General features: G+C 46.8%; 1 protein-coding gene across 2 annotated transcripts; it reads left to right on the forward strand.

The window, feature by feature from the left end:
- Positions 1 to 252: 252 nt before the first annotated feature.
- On the forward strand, positions 253 to 18,419 carry LOC122374608 (persulfide dioxygenase ETHE1 homolog, mitochondrial-like). Of its 2 annotated transcripts, none has more exons than XM_043353443.1 (8): positions 253 to 649; positions 5,009 to 5,190; positions 11,069 to 11,213; positions 11,759 to 11,944; positions 12,410 to 12,498; positions 13,711 to 13,804; positions 14,859 to 15,054; positions 17,486 to 18,419. In XM_043353443.1, exons 2-8 carry the CDS (start codon positions 5,164 to 5,166, stop codon positions 17,766 to 17,768), a joined length of 1,020 nt encoding a protein of 339 aa, XP_043209378.1. In that variant the 5' UTR covers positions 253 to 649; positions 5,009 to 5,163; the 3' UTR covers positions 17,769 to 18,419. The 2 variants fall into 2 exon arrangements, with proteins under 2 accessions (XP_043209378.1, XP_043209379.1); XM_043353444.1 differs by having other exon boundaries at positions 262 to 649; positions 14,859 to 15,058.
- Positions 18,420 to 19,015: the final 596 nt, after the last annotated feature.

Genomic DNA, 19,015 nt, shown 5'->3' on the forward strand with positions numbered 1-19,015 from the left:
ACCTGGTACTTTGCGAATTTTGCCGATAAAAATACGTTTCTTATGCCAACTTGTAGCCAAAAGACTACTGAATCTCAAACCAGTCGTATCCTTGCACTAAATGGCTTGGTTTAGACACGATAGGTCTGAAAAGAAAAGGTCCCATGTATTCTCTATGGGCGCCGCGAGGCCGTTGGCACCAGAGTTTCGGGAAGTGCCCTCGCCACAACCGCACGTGCAGATTTGGTCACGTGACCAGACGCATTTGCCGCCACTGTATTTATATACACTGTGCGACAAACATTGTCTACAGCTGACTTCTCTTCTTGTGCCACGGAAAGCGATTTCCGGTAATTTTCAGGACGTGAAATACGTTTTGATACTAAGGATAATGTTGTCAATGTTTATTTGACATCAGAGAACATTTTGTAAGGCCTTGGAATACTGGGCAAGCATGCAATTTATTTACAATTTTTCACGGGTATTAAATATACTGCTTTCTGGGAGAATCGAATAACAGAGAATCAGCTGATTTCAATGCCAAACAAACAAACAAGCAAATGCCACTGAGTGTGGGCGGCAGTTTTCTCCGCGCTCTAATCGGTGTGGTTGCGGCTGGGTAGTTTTGAAGATTTTGTTATAAAATTCCAGTATTTCTAAGAAGCCATAGGTGAGTGATTATTAAGTGGTATTCTTTCTCTTCTTAGCGAAATTGCTTTATTTTCAATTCAATTGCTGCTGACTGCTGGCATTGAACATAACGGGATATCCCCTCTTCCCTGGGTTGTGCCATTTCATGTTATGCGCGTTTAGATACATGATATTCACATTCAGATTCACATTAAGTTCCATTCCAAATATTGATCATGAATCATGATATTTAGATTCGTCCCGGGTGTCTATCATCGTCAACGACATTCAGATTTTTTCAAGTGAATCCTCTCTCTCTCTCTCTCTCTCTCTCTCTCTCTCTCTCTCTCTCTCTCTCTCTCTCTCTCTCTCTCTCTCTCTCTCTCTCTCTCTCTCTCTCTCTCTCTCTCTCTCTCTCTCTCTCTCTCTCTCTCTCTCTCTCTCTCTCTCTCTCTCTCTCTCTCTCTCTCTCTCTCTCTCTCTCTCTCTCTCTCTCTCTCTCTCTCTCTCTCTCTCTCTCTCTCTCTCTCTCTCTCTCTCTCTCTCTCTCTCTCTCTCTCTCTCTCTCTCTCTCTCTCTCTCTCTCTCTCTCTCTCTCTCTCTCTCTCTCTCTCTCTCTCTCTCTCTCTCTCTCTCTCTCTCTCTCTCTCTCTCTCTCTCTCTCTCTCTCTCTCTCTCTCTCTCTCTCTCTCTCTCTCTCTCTCTCTCTCTCTCTCTCTCTCTCTCTCTCTCTCTCTCTCTCTCTCTCTCTCTCTCTCTCTCTCTCTTGCCCTCCCCAATCCTCCTCCCTCTCTCTCATCTCATCATCACCCACCTTCCTTATCACTCTGTCACCTGTGTTCTCCATCCGCCCATCCATCGTCCATCTCTCCGTTCGTCCGTCCATCTGTCTCTCTATCTGTTTTTCCGTCCGTCCGCCCGTCCATCTTCTCTCTCCGTCTGTCCGTCCGTCCGTTCGCCCGCCCGCCCGCCCGTCCGTCCGTCCGTCCGTCCGTCCGTCCGTCCGTCCGTCCGTCCGTCCGTCCGTCAGTCCGTCCGCCCGTCCATCTCTCCGTTCGTCCGTCCGTCTTTCCGTCTGTTCTTGCTAGGTCTTTGGTGCCTCTGCGGAGGCGGATCACAGCCCTAGAAGGGGCACGACAGGCTTGTCAGGGGGAACATAGGCCTGTCAGGAGCACCATAGGCCTTGCAAAAGCACCACAGGTCTTCCAGGGGCACGACAGACCTTCCGGGGGCACCAGAGGTCTGCCAGGGGCACCACGGGCCTTTCGGAGGTACAGGTCACCGCTGAAGTAATGAGCGCATATACTATAATCGGACAAAAGCCAACTGCTATATCGGATTTTCAAAATTTCGAAAATTTTATATAATAAAATTCAAAATTTATATTTTTATATTTTTTCAAAAACTTTTTCACTTTTCGAAAAAAACGGAATATATCTGATAGAACGCAGGCTTATGACTAACTCTAGCAAGTTTTAGCTAAATATCTTCAAAAATGGCCAAGTTATATGCATTATTGCAAAAAATCACAATTATCAATTTTTTCAAATCATTTTTTTTTTTCAATACGTATTTGACATCGTACACCAATATAAATAGCACCATCGTGTTCCTGAGCTCAAACTGCATCCAATAGACACCTTTTTTGTTGAAAAATTTTAACTTCAAAATTTGACCTTTTTGACCTGACAGTGACCTGACCTAAGCTAAATTCGACTCAAAATGACCTCGAATGACACAGACGACACCAAATTCGAAATCTATGGTCTAAATGGACCATAAAACATGTGTCACGTGACCGACGCATGATACAATATTTCCGTGACCTGTGATGACCGGACCCTGACCTGAATATCAAAGTACAAGTTTAGTACCCTCAGGGTATCTAGAACATCTGTTCACAAGTGTGTAAACCAAAAATGAGCCTGATCTTACTTGTAAGACGGCGGTCACAGCCCAAAATGTGAACAAGCCAAAATGCTAATAATTTGTACTTTGACCTGACCTTTGACGTCATCGGTGACCTCGAGGTCAATGAAATTAGGTTTCGTTCGACAGTTGTTCCGGGGCTGTCAGACGCCGTTTGAATTTTGACGATCGGCCTAGTAGTTTCGGAGTTGGGAGGGGGGGGGGGCTATGGAGAGCCCCCCCCCCACTCCCCCCCAGTAGGGCGTGTTATACGCAGACCCCAGTGGGGCGCGGGTTAAAATATTTTTGCATGGCTTCAAATGTCCGGTCCGACGAACCTTTTCGCTCAGTTTAGAGCTTCAGCAGTACGGTCATGGCCTGTATCATAAGATGCATGCTGAAGCAAAATCCTACGCCAGCGGTAGGAGTAAAACTGTTGTATAACGGAGGCACCGGTGTCTGACAAAGTTATGACGCCCATCCATACACAAGCTCCTAGCTGTGGCGTCTACAGGGTGATTTTTTTACTTGTTAAAAAGTAATGAGGTTTAGTGGCGTTAAAATGCAAATATATATTGCAAAATAATATACCAGCATGACGAGCATTCTGGGACATTTTGATTTCATGCAGACACGATGTGAAGGAACGTCCATCGTGTATTTTACTTGTGCTTGAAGCTACTCAGCTCTCACCGACACCGAGCTCTCACCGAAGCTCTCACCGACACGAATCAGCCCGCCTGAGCACGTGTTGAACAGCACCGTGGACTCCTAGACCCTTTAGGCAGACTGAAAAGGTTCCTATCAGGGATGCGGAGCCGGAGCCGGAGCCGCCGGAGCCGGCATATTTGCCCGGAGCCGGAGCCGGAGCCGTGAAACAATATAGCCCGGAGCCGGAGCCGGAGCCGGAGCCGTAAAAAAAGGGGGCGACTCCGGCTCCTTTTCTTAAGAGGAAACAATTATTTACCTAGTTCGGTTTGACAGTACAAGGCGTAAAATTTACGGCGTATTCAAAATAGCCTTGTTATACAAATGCAGAAGCAACGTGTACCAATCCCATCGCCTTTTTTCTTCCACCCGTATTTAATTGATCGCATAGGGGATGATGTACTGAGTAGAAGCCGGAACCGGAGCCGCCGGAGCCGGAGCCACCGGAGCCGGATCATTTTACTCGGAGCCGGAGCCGGAGCCGGAGCCGCCATGACATTTCACCCGGAACCGGAGCCGGAGCCGGAGTCGATTTTTTTCTCCGGAGCCGGAGCCGGAGCCGCTTGAAATTTCCACGGCTCAGCATCCCTGGTTCCTATCACCCATGTTTAGCTCTGCCAGAGATTTCCACTGTTTTCTTGTTATATCTGCCATACCTGGGTCCAAAAACTAGAAGTCTAGAAAGTGCAGGTCGATGATTTTGGTACTGGCGGCCCTGGTGGTGTCTGATTCGCTGTTTTTGTTTCTCCCTGAAGAATGATTCTTCAGAGGCTGCACATTCGCCAGATGGACCGTTTGAAGGCTATTTATGACTATAAGCTTGTTCGTGCATTATTTAATGTCTTTCTGAGGTATCTCCTTAAAGGGACACTCCCACCTTAACATTAGTTTTGAGTTGAGATAGCCAAATTGGTGGCCATGGCCTGCAAATACCGGTTTGGGCACTCACAACATCGACAAATGCTTTAATTCGGAGATATGGAATTTCAAACTTGCAGTTTTCGGATTCTAAGGGGCTAGTGCATTGGTATGCCCCCTTAGAATTTGTGACGTCATCGGAGATCTAACGATTTTTAAATCTTTTACTAAAACGTTTGTTAGCACGCGGTGGTATATGCTGCTTTGCGCGCAACAAATGCCGCACTTTCAAATAAAGTCGCTAGGAACAGCGGAGATCCCAAAAAGTAAACAAAAGTAAAAGTCTAATATCTTGAAAACCGGTGAATATTTTTCGATGAAATTTGGTAGATATTCGTTTTCGCTCTTTCTGAACCGAGCGACATCACTTTCGTGCCAATTCATTAACTTTTTTGAAGGTGGGAGGGTCCCTTTAATGATCGTATGCTTCGAACTGCCTCAATGCTTCAAAATCATCGTTCTGTGTCGTTCCTTACTGAACGGCGGTGGACCATGCGTGCCCGATTGGTGGGACATTTTCAGGCTCCATTGGGGCCGAGGCCTTCGGTTAAAAGGGACAAATCATGACACCATACAAAATGTCCCACATTTATCTATCACGGGCATTACTTTTTTTGCACACGATTTTTCGATTTAGGGACCACCATTGACGTTTACTTTTTAACAGTTAAAAAAAATCACCCTGTATATAGGTAGGTGAGTAGTAAAGTAATCTTGTAGGTAGGTAGGTACTGCCTCGTGACTACTTCACTATGGAACCGCGCATTGCTAGGTCCTCAGATAACATGTCTGATCGATTTACACTCGGTTGGTATTTCGTATCCCGACCTTTACCCACATAGCACGTGCCTTCTCTTCGTTGCAGCCCTCGCTCGGCCGCCGAACATTCGTCGTGCAGGATTCGTTGCAAGCGCCAGTTGCATAAGCCGCCTCCTCAGTTGAAGATATTCACCGTTGCGTGTGCCGCGACTGTAAATCGATTCAGGGAAGATCGACATACTACCGGATACATCGTGCATCATGACGCAGCAGTTTTTCTTCCGTCAGGTATGTGTAGTTTCGTCAGGTTGAAATAGGGATGTGAGATTGAATAAACAGTGCCTCGGGGGGGGGGGGGGGCTGTATACGCAGATTACCCGTGTATGTTTGTGAGGAGTCAATCGTTCTAAATGCGACTGAGATATGTTTCTTCGTCCATGAGTCCGTCTTTCTTTCGATCCATTAGTGTCAAAACTTAAAATGTTGTTGTTTTTTAACCTGTTTGTTTTTATTTCGCTAACTAATCGTAAGCTCAGTGAAACTTTGAAGTCACACGCTAACATTTTGTGTTCATGTGGCAGCACAACTACACGCTCTATTCAGCTCTCCCGCTCTGGTATCGCGGACAGCGGTGCAGATAGGCACTACAAGCATTATCTAGATACGGTAGTCCTGAGCTATGGGGCGTCCTCAGCTATAATCCATATCGACATGGCATTGTCGGGTCCTTGAACTGACAGTCGGAGTATCGGCAAGCCGGTTTTAAATCGATTGTTTTATTGTTCGCTCGTGGGTGGGGTGCTCGTATTAGGAAATGAATGCATCCGCTATGTATTTTGATTTGTTTATTGCAGGGGTCGGCAAATGGTGGGGCATGTCACCTTTGGGGGTAATGGCGCCCTTCGGCGGGGGGTAATGAGGGCCTCTGAGAAAGCCTCATCTTTTTTAGAATTAATGGCTCCCTTGATGGGACAGACATCGCAACTGTTGTGCCCCAGGATTCAAAAATTAGTCGAGGGCAAACGCACAAAGCATGAACTGATCAGCTGGCGCATGTCAATTTTCATGTACATAGCTGCTCACCATTCCGTACAGTCGCGCAAAAGTAACTGTCATGTATTAGCCGGCGCTCGCCTGTTGGCGTTTTCACAGTCACTAACGCAAGGGAGAGGAGTTGTTCATTGCACCCTGACCCGAGCATCTCGGCCTCTGAGCTGGAGCTTTGCAGAAAAATTGAGCGAGCTGCCCGTGCAGATAGGCAGCCGCTGCTACCCAATTTAAAGGTCCTTGGTCATTTGGTGACCTTCCAGAGGTCAATGACAAGTCCCGAGTAAATCGGCTCTTGCTGTAACTTCTTGAAGTGAGATTTTGTGGACTGCCATGATCTCAAGAAAGATCTCACAAATCAACGGTTATTCGGGTAAAGGTCATGCCATTTTCAGGACAGATAAAAATGATCGGCTCGAGGGTACAGTTTTTATGATCCGACCCTTTTAACGTGATCTATTCCCGAAAAATACACGCTACCCCTATTCGTATGGGGGTTAACCCGCGCCCTGATGGGGCTCCTGGGTATCCACGCCCTGCTGAAGGTGGAAGTTGAACCCCCTCCCCCTTCTAACTTGTCTCCTGGGTCACTAGCGAAACGCCGTAGTCGGCGTTCGAAAGAGAGTAAGACATGATGAAGGAAAACTATGGCCACTTTTTAGGTCAAGTCAAAGGTCAGCTCACCAGAGGTCATCGAACGTAAAATTTCGCCAATTTCCAGGTCAACCTTTGACAATTTTCGACAAACTGGCCTATAGCTCAGGCAAGGATAGAGCTACAGAGCTGCGGAAAAACGCATTCGATAGCTCTCTTAACGTTTTTTTTTCTGATGACGCCCTCAGATTTAACCTAAGAATAACGATTTAGCCTGCGGAGACAAAAATGGCTAAAATGTACGTTGTTTGCTGATAAAATGTACGTTGTTTGCTGATAGTTTTTCTTCAGTAGCGTTTCACTCAGAACTTGCAAGAGCTCACTTTTATCAGCATCGTGCTCCCCCCGTCGAGAAGCATCGAAGGTCTTGTTGCACATCAGGTGATCCGTGTCGTCGAGCTAAACACATCTAAGGTATTTTCATCGCTCGACGCTCTGGCATGCCTTTATCAAAAGTTATTAGCGAAAAACTATTAGATACCGTTCACGACCTGGAATGACCTCAGGGACATAGGTACAGCGGGGTTACGGGTGCAGTTTTCCGGCTCAGTGGTCATGTTTACTTGTGATTCAGTGCTTCACAGTGCTAGGAATGACACTCATCCAAAAGAGGCGTCTTTCAATTTCTACCATTGACTTTGCGACCTCTCCCATTGATAACGAGAGAGGGCGTGAAAGTGAGGTGACCTTTGGTCACCTACATCAAATATCCGAGATACAAATTTTGTACATGTTTTGTTGCCTTTGTCAATTCCTGAAAGTTTGAAAGAGATCTGTTACTCTGTGTATTGTATTGTATTGTATTGTATTAACATTAAATGTCCGTCCGTGTTCCCACAGTTTTTCAGGACATTTTAACACGGCAGTAATGTAAACACAAATTTCCACACAGATGTACACGGCAGTGCCAACGTACGGTAACATACACTACATGGCGCACAGCAAGGCGCAGAGTACACACTACACATTACACAGTATACGCGATCCGTGATACTATCCCTGAGCAAGTGAGCTGGTATGGTTCACGCGTTTTTGCACCTAAGTTTTTTCCTGAATTCTTTTTCTGACCCTGTTTGTGTAGTTTCTATTGGAAGTCGATTCCATTCAGTTGCAGCTCGGTACGGGAAAGATCGTTGTGTAATAGACAGACGCACCTTTGGAAGGTGGAGCCGATTGGTACATGCCAGGCGGGTCACTCGAGTGGTTATGTCTGATCTTTGGTGGAACATCCTTTTTAGAGCTTTGGGGGCGTCGCAGTTATTCAAAGCGCGAAATACTTTTAAACAATCACGCTCCTTGATGAGCTCTTCAATTGTTGGCCACTGAAGCGCACTTAGGGTAGGTGTGATGTGCTCATGGCGGCGTGTTCCGGTTACTACACGGGCTGCGAAGTTTATTACTTTCTGAACGCGAGATATTTGGTTTTTGCAGGCCCCACCCCAAACTGGCAAGCAGTACAATATCTGGGAGAAGACGTGTGCCTGGATAATGAGAATAAGAGCCTCAGCAGAAAAGTGACGCCGGAACCTGTTTAAGGACGATAGAATAGAGTAGCAGCGTCGTAAAACTTCTGTGACGTGTTTTTGCCAGGATAACGTTTGGTCTATTTTCACTCCCAATACTTTAATGTTGTCTGAAGGTTCAAGCGAACTTTCACAGAAGTCAAGTTTGAAATCAGAGACTCTCTGCAAAGCTGATGATGTGCCGATCAGAATGAAATCAGTTTTGGCTACGTTCATTTTAAATGAGTTGGTAGTGAACCATGTCTGCACTGAGGCCATTGAAGATTCCAAACGCCTTTTGAACTGGATGAGACTTTCGCTGTCTGTCGGCGAGCTGTCCAAAAGCTGAGTGTCATCTGCATAGCATATAACGCGGCCATGAGGTATACAATTTGGTAGGTCAGCTGTGACTAGACTGAAGAGAACAGGTCCCAGGATTGATCCTTGTGGGACACCGAATTTCACGGGAAGAACCTCAGAACCACCTCGAACCATTTGACCACGACCGCTTAGATAACTTTTGAACCAGTGTGATGGGACGCCGTGCCACGCTAGTTTCATCAAAAGAATTTCATGATCGACGCTGTCGAACGCTTTGCTCAGGTCTATTGCTGTTATTGAAGCAATGTGGCCCCTATCGATTTGATCAGTAGTCCAGGCAATGGTCTCGAGGATGGCGTCTTCCGTTGAATGGCCCTTGCGGTAAGCGTACTGGCTGTTACCTAGTAGGTCATTTTCTTTGAGATAGTGGGTTAATTGGGTGCACACGACACGCTCAGCGATTTTCGACATGACTGGCAGAAGTGAAATTGGACGATAGTTGCTAGCGCGACTGTGATCACCATTCTTATGTAAAGGAACTACACACGCTATTTTCCACTTTTCTGGAAATATGCCGCTTGATATTGAAGTGTTAATGATATGAAGGAGCAGCGGACCGATCACAGCAAAACAACGACGAATGGCCAGGATGGGGACTCCATCCAGTCCGACAGCTTTCGAATTGCTCATCAGACGCACCGCTGTTGCTACAACAGGCGTTACAGTCTTTACTGAGGTGAGGTCACTTGACGTGATCTGGTGACCTGACTTTGAGCGACTTTGGTCTGAAATTTTCACAACATGTGCAGACAAAGTGCATGACAAAATGCGACAAAATGGTGGCGCTCAACTTTTTTTAGATATTTGCGAGAAACCGCAGGGGGGGGGGGAGCATGTGGTTTCTCGCAGATATGGTACCGAAAGAGTCGCGGAAAAGTATGGAATTTTAGTAACCATGGTAATATCACCAATGGGGTCTGGCAGGTGGGGTAATGGCGCTGCCTGGCGCCAAAAAAAGGGGGCATGACCCCGGAGGACCTGCCGACCACTGGTTTATTGTCTATTGTTTATTGACCATGATCACCAACAGAGAAATTCATCACTAACAGACGAAGTCAGGGAAATAACTATATAGAATGCATCAGGCATACACAATACAAGGGAGTAAAGGTACGATTTTTTTTACCACAGGGTAGTGCATGTCTATAAGCAATGTTCAGGCTGATTCACTCTGTCTCGTACCTTCCCGTGCAAGTGGATTCCGCCGATGGCCTCCGCTTGTCCAGGCGCCCAAAAGTCAAATCATTAACCAGGAGTGAAGCCGGTCCGCTCTGACCCGCCCTCCAGTGACACTGTTCTCTTCTTCTTGCTATGGGTCCAGCTTTGTCCCATCAGTCATTTGACTATTACTGTATGCCTGGCCTATTCAAATACATTAGCCAGAGGGGTGTGGTAATAACTGGTGTAAGCAAATTGACCACGGTCAAAAATGCATTACCAGAATGCACTAAAGCCAACATTTTGGGATGGTCTCGTTCCTAAGTCGGCTAAGAGCTTCGGTCCAGAAAATAAATTTATCGTTGGCATACAGTAAAATACATACCAAACTCGGCCGGTGATAAATTTTCAAGACCTCAGTCCTTACTGATTTTTGAACTCGGCCTTCGGCCTCGTTCAAAAATCCAGTAAGGACCTCGGTCTTGAAAATTTATTTACACCGGCCTCGTTCAGTATTATATACTACCGGCCTCCGCTCATATCCGACAACTCGCACCCAACTAGTGCCCCCACAATCTCCCGCCTTTTCCCATTAATTCCCACCAAGCTAACTCTTCTTTAATTTCCCGCCTTTTCCAAATAACTCCGGTCCCGGCTTCCACCCATGTCTTCCTATCCCCCATTTGTCCTGTCCAGGCATGCCGAGTGGCTCTCCCGTGACCTTGTACCGGGCGGCCGCTGCCAGTGCAGTGCTGAGCCGTGGAGCCCGGAGGATGGGGAGTGGCGGAACATCAATCTGTCCCCGAGTGTACCCTTTGAGGGTAGGGCACAGGGAGAATGTACCCGTGTACCGTGTACAGCCCTCAACAGACTGCGTGGTAGGTATTCTTTTTTCGACAAAACCGGTAATAACTCAAAGACTATGTTGCCAGTCGGTCGGAATCCACTGCAAATAGAGGCGCCATACTCCACTCCTTCGATTGGGTCTATCAGTAAACAAAGTATATGCGTTGTGTGGCGACAAAATGCAAAAGTTTGTTTTGGGGGCAAATATAAACTTTTGGGTTTTGTTGCCAAACTGCATGGAAAATGAATACGATGGTCATGCCAATCTAAGGTGCGGAGTCTCGCGCGTCTTGCTGTTACGATTTCTGAGTGATCGATAGCATAGTATCCGCGTTATCCTCGGTTTTGTCAAAAAAAAGAATACCTACCACGCAGTTTGCAGAGGGCTATACCTCCTGGCGACCCTTTCATATAAAACCGTTCCAACGTTCTTCCTACAGATATTCCAACTAATCCGTGATGTTCGTCCCCAGCTCCTTAACTGTGTCCGTCCCCAGCTGTTTCACCGTGACATTTACATGACCTTGTGTACCTCCTGGCTGACTCGTGCTGTAACTCCCTCCTCGGTGTATTTGCAGTTGTTTGACCGTGAGAGCTGCACCTACACCTACCTTCTGGCCGACCCGTGCTCGAAGGAGGCCGTTCTCATCGATCCAGTAATCGAACTCTCCGATCGAGATGCCACTCTTGTCAAAGATCTCGGTCTGAAACTCGTCTATGTCAGTAAGTAGAGGGAGAACTGTGGCACCGGAATGACTCAGTTTGGCACCAGATTGGGTCGGGCATCACCAAAATGTGAGGGAGCTAGAATTGGCTGCGTTAGCACCAAAATGCGATCATAAGGGTATAAGGATGAGTGAGTCTTACACCGAAATGTGCATAACTGGCTATTACTGGCTTTACTATGGTTATTACTATGGTTATTACTGGCTTTACTATGTCTGTTTGCACTGGTAATGTACTGGATTGGATAGGTCACTGAAATGTGCTCGTTGAGTTCAAGAATGGGTCACTTAGACGCTAAATGCTTCAGTTAGAACTTTGTATGGCATCCAACATTTGTATGAAAAATTATTCAAGCGTGTGTTGTGAGGCAGCCAAACATCCGTGCTTCCGTACTTAAGTCAAAATACTGAATTCAAGGGATAACAGTTGTGTGCACAATATAAAACATCGACGGTAAAAAAGCGATGAATATCATTGTGCCCTGCTGCCTTAATTAATTCTGATCGCTAACCCTTCCTCTCCCCCCCCCCCTTCTTCAACAGTCAATACCCACATGCACGCCGACCACATAACTGGCACTGGCCGTCTGAAGCGTCTCGTCCCCGGCTGTAAGTCGGTCATATCGGCCACGTCGGGGGCGGAGGCCGACGTTAAGCTGGCTGACGGTGACAAGGTCAAGTTTGGAGCGCTCGAACTGGAGGTGCGAGCTACGCCCGGACATACGGAAGGTACGTGGGTTCGAATCCCGCCGGGGTGAGGGTTTTTGTTGTAACATTGCTGGTTGTAATTTGGTTGGAGCGTCTAGTTGAGGTGTTAATATTTAAGAGCGGATGGCTGCTTCGAGGGTTAGCTGACAGATTCTTAATAGGGTTTTAATTGTTGTCACGGAATCTCCATTTCTCCCGTTTTCGGCTGTGATCTCTCTCCTCCCTCTCTCTCTCTCTCTCTCTCTCTCTCTCTCTCTCTCTCTCTCTCTCTCTCTCTCTCTCTCTCTCTCTCTCTCCCTCTCCCTCTCCCTCTCCCTCTCCCTCTCCCTCTCCCTCTCCCTCTCCCTCTCCCTCTCCTCCCTCCTCCCTCCCTCCCTTCCTCTGTCGTCGTTCTCAGATTGAGCTCCAAACTACTAACCGCTCGCCCTCCTGTCCCTCCCCTACCCACTGGCCCTGTGTTCTAATCCCCCCCCCCCCTGTTCACAGGCTGTGTCACATACGTGCTACACTCCCAGAGAATGTGTTTCACCGGAGACGCTCTGCTGATCCGCGGCTGTGGCAGGACTGACTTCCAGGTAAGGCCAGTGAGCTGAACTGGCGACAGACTCCGCCTGGGATGATGGCAACTACTCTGAACAGTTTGAATTCGTTATTAGTGAACCTTTATTAGCGATGGATGGCTATGGTAGGAGTGATACAACTGGTATTGTACAGCTAGCTACAGTGTTAGAAGGTGATCGTCGTTAGATGCATCGCTGGAGCTTCTTAACCGATTAAGATGATTTGTGTTCAGTGGCAAGGGTTCGTTGGGTCCTGGTGACCTAAAACCAAAGCGGCCGACTCCATATCTCCCGATGGTCCCAAACTCAAATCATCATAAGGTCGACACCATGGAGAACCACAGGATGACGAACTCTTTTGCATGCAGGATGGCTTCCGTGACACCGTGTATCATGGGTCTGGCTCTAAGTTCACACCCTGTATGACTCTGACACTCTGACTTTATGATTGACTCTTAATCAGACTCCACAGAGCGACTCTTGTGACACTCTGTATGATTGACTATGACAGACTCCACAGGGCGGCTCCAGCAACACCCTGTATGACTGGCTATGACTCCATCCAGTAGTGATGTCAATTACGGAAAATCGTGATACCGATACCAAACCAAATACCAACAATATCCATTGAAAAATACCGAAACCAAACCGACTTGGGAATATGAGGAAAATACCAACTTTTTACCAAATTCTCAGCCTATTTTACATTAGTGAGGATTCATATTACCAACAAAATACCAAATGCAATCGCCTTGAAATACCAAATACCAAGTTGGTATCGGTTTGGTATCGGTATGCCAAAAAGTTGGTATCCGATTGACATCTCTACCATCCAGTGACACCCTGTATGGGTGACTATGGCTCCATCCAGTGACACCCTGTATGGCTCTGACTCTGACTCCGCAGGGCGGCTCCAGCAACACCCTGTATGACCGGCTACTCCATCCAGTGATACCCTGTATGACTCTGACTATGACTCCACAGGGCGGCTCCGGTGACACCCTGTATGACTGGGTATGACTCCATCCAGTGACACCATGTATGACTCTGACTCTGACTTCACAGGGCGGCTCCAGCAGCAACCTGTATGACTGACTATGACTCCATCCAGTGACACCGTGTATGACTCTGACTCTGACTTCACAGGGCGGCTCCAGCAACAACCTGTATGACTAACTATGACTCCATCCAGTGACACCGTGTATGACTCTGACTGTGGCTCCACAGGGCGGCTCCAGTGATACCCTGTATGACTCGGTTCACGGCCGGATCTTCTCACTGCCAGAAGACTACACCGTCTATCCGGCTCACGATTATAAAGGTAAGAAAATAGTACACCGCCTATGAGGATTTACAGTGAATTTTGAAGACTAAAGGCTGAAACAGACACTTTCCGCGTTCAGGAAATCGCATGCGAGAGCCTATTCAAATACATTGTAATTCTTCTCGCATCAATCACTTGCGGGAGGTGCGTGCGATTGATGCGAGCGTGCTTCCATGTATTTGAGTAGGCTCTCGCATGCGATTTCCTGACTGCGGAAAAAGTCTGTTTCAGGCTTAAAAACAGAATGTGGCAAGTTCAGACTATTCAGATGCTAGTCCCCATATGACCCTGACACAGCAGAGACCCACTACAGCTGGTGATCACGAATTGTCTGTTAAAGGTTGCTCGAATAATTGTGCATAAACCAATTTAGTTTATACAAATGGTTTTCTTTTTATGCACGTGCCCTAATTCTAGTGTTTTTGTGTTGAATTCGGGCTAAAGAAGTACCAAACAAAAACTGCGTGTGGAGAGTGATGCTTCCGTACAAATCGTGTGAATCATTGTGTATTTCGGCTCTATGCTCTTAGTCACTGTTGTGAAAATTGTACGTTCTACGTCGCTAAACATAAGGTAGCTATTAAACATCGATCACATAAATGGGGCATTGCCTATAACAGATTTATAGGTATTACAAATTTTTGTTTCTTGCATGACGCGATATAACTTGGACGGTGAGATGCATTGGTGTAAAGAATTGTGATAAGAGACACTCACTTTAATCAGTATCTGACATCCCCGACTTCTCCATGTGAAACGACATTCATTCTTTTATATATAAATTTAATTCTAATGTTTTCACTGGACAGATTGACAGAGCCGGGAGCCCACGCTTAGCAGAGCTTGTTGCGTATGGCGCGACCCCTCCCTCCGATCGCGCATTTCCGGGTAACAGGAGAAATTGGATTCCAAAGTTTAACGTGCCCTTCAAAGCCGGACACGATCTCTCCCACTCAACTGACTTCAACTGGCTGCCCCCGCCAACCGCAGACCATGCCCGTCAGGAGTCAGATTTAACCGACTCACACCCTTCCCTCCCCCTCTTTCCCAGGTCAAACAGCCAGCACCGTCGGTGAAGAGAAGCGTTACAACCCGCGTCTGACGCGTAACAAAGAGGAATTTAACGCGATCATGGCTGGTCTGAACCTCGCCTACCCCAAGAAGATAGACGTGGCTCTTCCCGCGAACAAAGTGTGCGGTCTACATAACATTCCCGAGGAGGTGGCCGCCATGCTGGGGGATGCGAAGTAGGTAGGGACAGAGAGAGGGGGGAGAGAGGGGACAGTGGGGGAGAGGTGGGGTGATGAGAGGGAGAGGGAAAAAGTCGGGTAGGGAGTGTAAGGATGAGATAGAATGAGATAGGATGAGATAGGATGAGATAGGATGAAATGAGATAAGTAGTTGGGGACAGAGAGAGGGGACAGAGGGGGAAGAGAGGGGGAGAAAGAGGTAGGGGGTGGAAGGATGAGACAGGAAGGATAGGGAAGTAGTGGAAGGAGAGGAGAAGCAATACATATGAGGGAGACCTTATGATTCAATGAGGGAAGGTAATTAATTTAGACTACAGGGGGAAAATGATGAAAAGGAATGAGGATAGAAAACGTGTTAGGGGAGCTATGTAGAGTAATGAGTAGAATGTGGATCATTAGTGGAGAGGAGAGCGATGATTTTCAGAAGACCACGAGAGAGAACGTAACGGGTCAGAAAGAGGGTGGGATGAAGAGCACAGAGGGGGGAGGAGAGAGCGGGATGAGGAGAGTGAGGACGGAGAGGCTACTAAAGGAATTCAGACTGACGACGTGTTTACTAGGCTCTGAGACGTAACGAAATCGACGCCGCTGGAGCATATAACATAAGATAGAAGTGATAGTTGGAATCAAACTTAGGTTTTATCACAGATTGGGGTACCGTAATTCCATCCACGCACAGTAGTAACACAGCTTTTCGGGGTTGCATTAGCATAAGCTGCTGCGCGGCGCTCGCACACGTACTTTTTCACTTAGATGGGCTGTGTCTATTTGGAATAGAAGCTATGCTTGGTAGGGGGACTTAGGCAGAACTAGACATAGTGATAAGAGTATAGTTAAGTAATGATGTATTTACTCGTGTAGGGTAGCTAGGTATGAGAAATAGCGCGCTCAATTATACTCAATAATTATGGTTAATCAAAATTATCGTTACTTTTGTGTGCCTTACAACAGACATCTTAAGCACTGTTGCGTGTTAACTGGTAGAGGCTTGTACTAGTATATTTTGCTGTTAGATGATAACTTCCTCAACTCTATTTCGTCTTTTTTGCAAATGTGTGTCCTCAGCTATTGTGCTTGAAGGGGCTTACTTAAGATGAAAAGGTGTGTTTGATTTCGCAGTGTTAGTTGCAGTAGAGATATGTGGTAATTGCAATATTGTTGCTTAGGACGCGGGCTTTGTATTTGATTTTTGAAAGATGATAATGGATACTTTGACATTTTTGAAGCTTATTGTGTAATGGTCATCATAATAATCCTATCCTAAGTATTACTAACCCATGCCAGTAACAACTCATGCTTACGTGCTTTAATTGCTTTAGGTATGCTTTGTCTTCGCACCGTTTCCATGGCAACGGCATTGCGTGATCGTGTAGATACTTATCGGTCGCAGCGGTCGCAATGTCAATTTCAAACCTCCGATTATCAGCTTTTCTGGCCATTGCATGGCAATTTACTAGCAATTTACTATGCTGGTTTAAGAAAGTGTGTTTTTATGGCACATGGTGGTTATTGCATTTATCCTTTATTTGTTAGTTGAGCTTGTCATATAACTGGGGCGTTTAAGTCGCTGAGGAGCTAGCATTAAAGATAACTCAATAGTTTATGCACACGTTCAATGATGTTATCGTCTGATTCAAATCTGTACGCCAGTCAACATTTATTTGTTATCTTGTTCTTGTTGTTTATCATTTAATCATTCTGTAGTGAAAACTATGATTGTGTAGATGGCTTATCTCTAGTGCTACACTGGCCCCTAATCAACCATGCGGCCTTAGAAATGATGCAATAAACAGTGATTGGTCAGTGGACGAATTGCTGGTGCGGGCTACAATCAATACCGTGTCGCGAGGACTCTGGTGATGGGAATCAAAATAGGTGTTCATCTATATCACATCCGTCCAATATAGAATGCAGCCCGCGATCCGGCGGCTTTGGTAACTGGCGGCCTTACTCCAAAGCGGTGTGATACTGTATATGTCTTGGTGTGAGACGGGTTACATTGGATGCGATGTTGTAAAACTATCCTAATTTTGCCGTTCTTTTTCTGATGATTCTCATATTCATTTTGCTGTGGATATCTTGCTGATATACGCATGATTCGTGGCACGAATAGCCATACAATTTGTCGTTCCTTTGTTCCAAAATGACATTTTTTCCTCAATTTCACCTTTTGCCTGTGCCCGGCTTTTTCACATGTGATTTGTGTCAGATAACATCGCAGCGTTTTAGCTTTTCGGGCTGATGCACTAATTTTCTGTCATACTATTTATCATTTATCCTACGATTGACCTTAATTCTAATTTGCCACATCTTTCCAATTTTCTATTTCAATTGTTTCGTTTATTGTTTGCTGACTTCTCATCCTATTATCCATGCGCGTTTGACGCCAAGCCCGTCACTCTCTCTCTCTCTCTCTCTTTCTTCACAGACCAGCGTCCTCACCTAAGCTCCGCCACGGCGCCTGTTCGTCATCCTCTGCACCAACATCTCCCGCCGGTTCTTCTCTGCCCTCCTCTTCCTCCGCGCCTGCCACCGCCCCTGTCACCGACCCCACCCCCTCCCGGCCCCCGCGGCGCCGCCGCCGCAGGAGGGGGTCCCCGTGCGCCTGCCACCCGCGCCGAGCCAGCGACCGACGGCCGGCCTCCGGGGCGGTCAGGTCGTGTCAGGCCGCCCGGCTACCGGCCAATCAGCGGCGGCCGCGCCGGCGGTGAGCGCCAATCAGAGGCGAGGGGAAGGGCGGCGGCCGATCAGAGGCGAGGGGGAAGCGCGGCGGCCAATCAGAGGCGAGGGGGAAGAATAGCAGCCAATGAGAGGTGAAAGCGGTGTCTTTTGACCAATCTGCGCAAGGGAAATGTAAAATCGTGGGTTGTGGTTGTGATTTCGATTGCGGGTGAATTGGATTTTTTATTGAAATGGTATCCGAATGCTGTTAGCTTCTGTCAATGATAACATCCATATGACGCAGACTTTCGATGCTCTAGGCCCAGTTTATTGATGCTTCTAAATGATGTGAAGTGAACCGATATAAGCAAATGCTGATTTGAGTGTTCATGTGAGGTTTTGTCGGACTATGCACGAATAACGAAATGATCGTATTGTTGCGCTGTGTGATCAATGAGCGAGTGTTTACGCATGGGGAAATTGTGCTGTATTTACGCGGACTGCGAGCCGAGTTGTGCTTGATCAACGAATGATGTGTCGCAATGCAATATGAAAGAAATTCGCCAGTAGAGAATGTTTGGTGTTTTTCATCAAATCCCTGTATGACACCGTGCTTTATGAACAAGTAGCTCCACGCTTAATTATGCTGTATGAACGCATCACTTTAATTCGCTATCGATAAATACACCATAAAAAGAGTAGTCGTTTTTGTATTGTGGTTGTGCGGAACTACAGGTCAGCCAGCGTATTTCCATTGTAATCTTCACAAGGAGCTTGCATGTTAGAGGGCGTTTTGATACCCTATTATTCTTCTGAGAGGTTTGTGATGGCATTGATAAAATCTTCATCCATGGCGTTGGTGCTGGTAAGGGTAATTTGAGCTCGCACAGCCGGCTGCATCATCTTTAAGTGAATCAATAAAAACACTATAACCTACAGACCCTTACGCAATTGCGGCAACACCGCCAGTCCCGTCGTCAGGTATGTTTGTTAGAAGAGGACATACCTGGGCCAGGGTAGGTATGGTAGGTATGGTAGGAGTTGTTCTATATACCCTGGGTAGGAGACCGAGGAGCGAGCACTGTGCCGTCATTTGGCGTGGGTGCTGACATCTGTATACGATGGCGTCGGTGTCGGCGCTGCCATCTGCTACCGAGTCGCTAGACATTTCGTGAAATCTCGAGTCGAAGCATGCAGTTTTCCGCTGGTGAATGATAAAATAGGTTGTTTGTTCTCGTTACAATTGCTTTATTTTTGTTAAAATGATTTAGGTATGCTCAAGTAAGCACTGAGTGTC

This window comes from Amphibalanus amphitrite, unplaced genomic scaffold (genome assembly GCF_019059575.1).
Source record: "Amphibalanus amphitrite isolate SeventyFive unplaced genomic scaffold, NRLGWU_Aamphi_draft 001681F_arrow, whole genome shotgun sequence".
Classification (NCBI taxonomy): domain Eukaryota; kingdom Metazoa; phylum Arthropoda; class Thecostraca; order Balanomorpha; family Balanidae; genus Amphibalanus; species Amphibalanus amphitrite.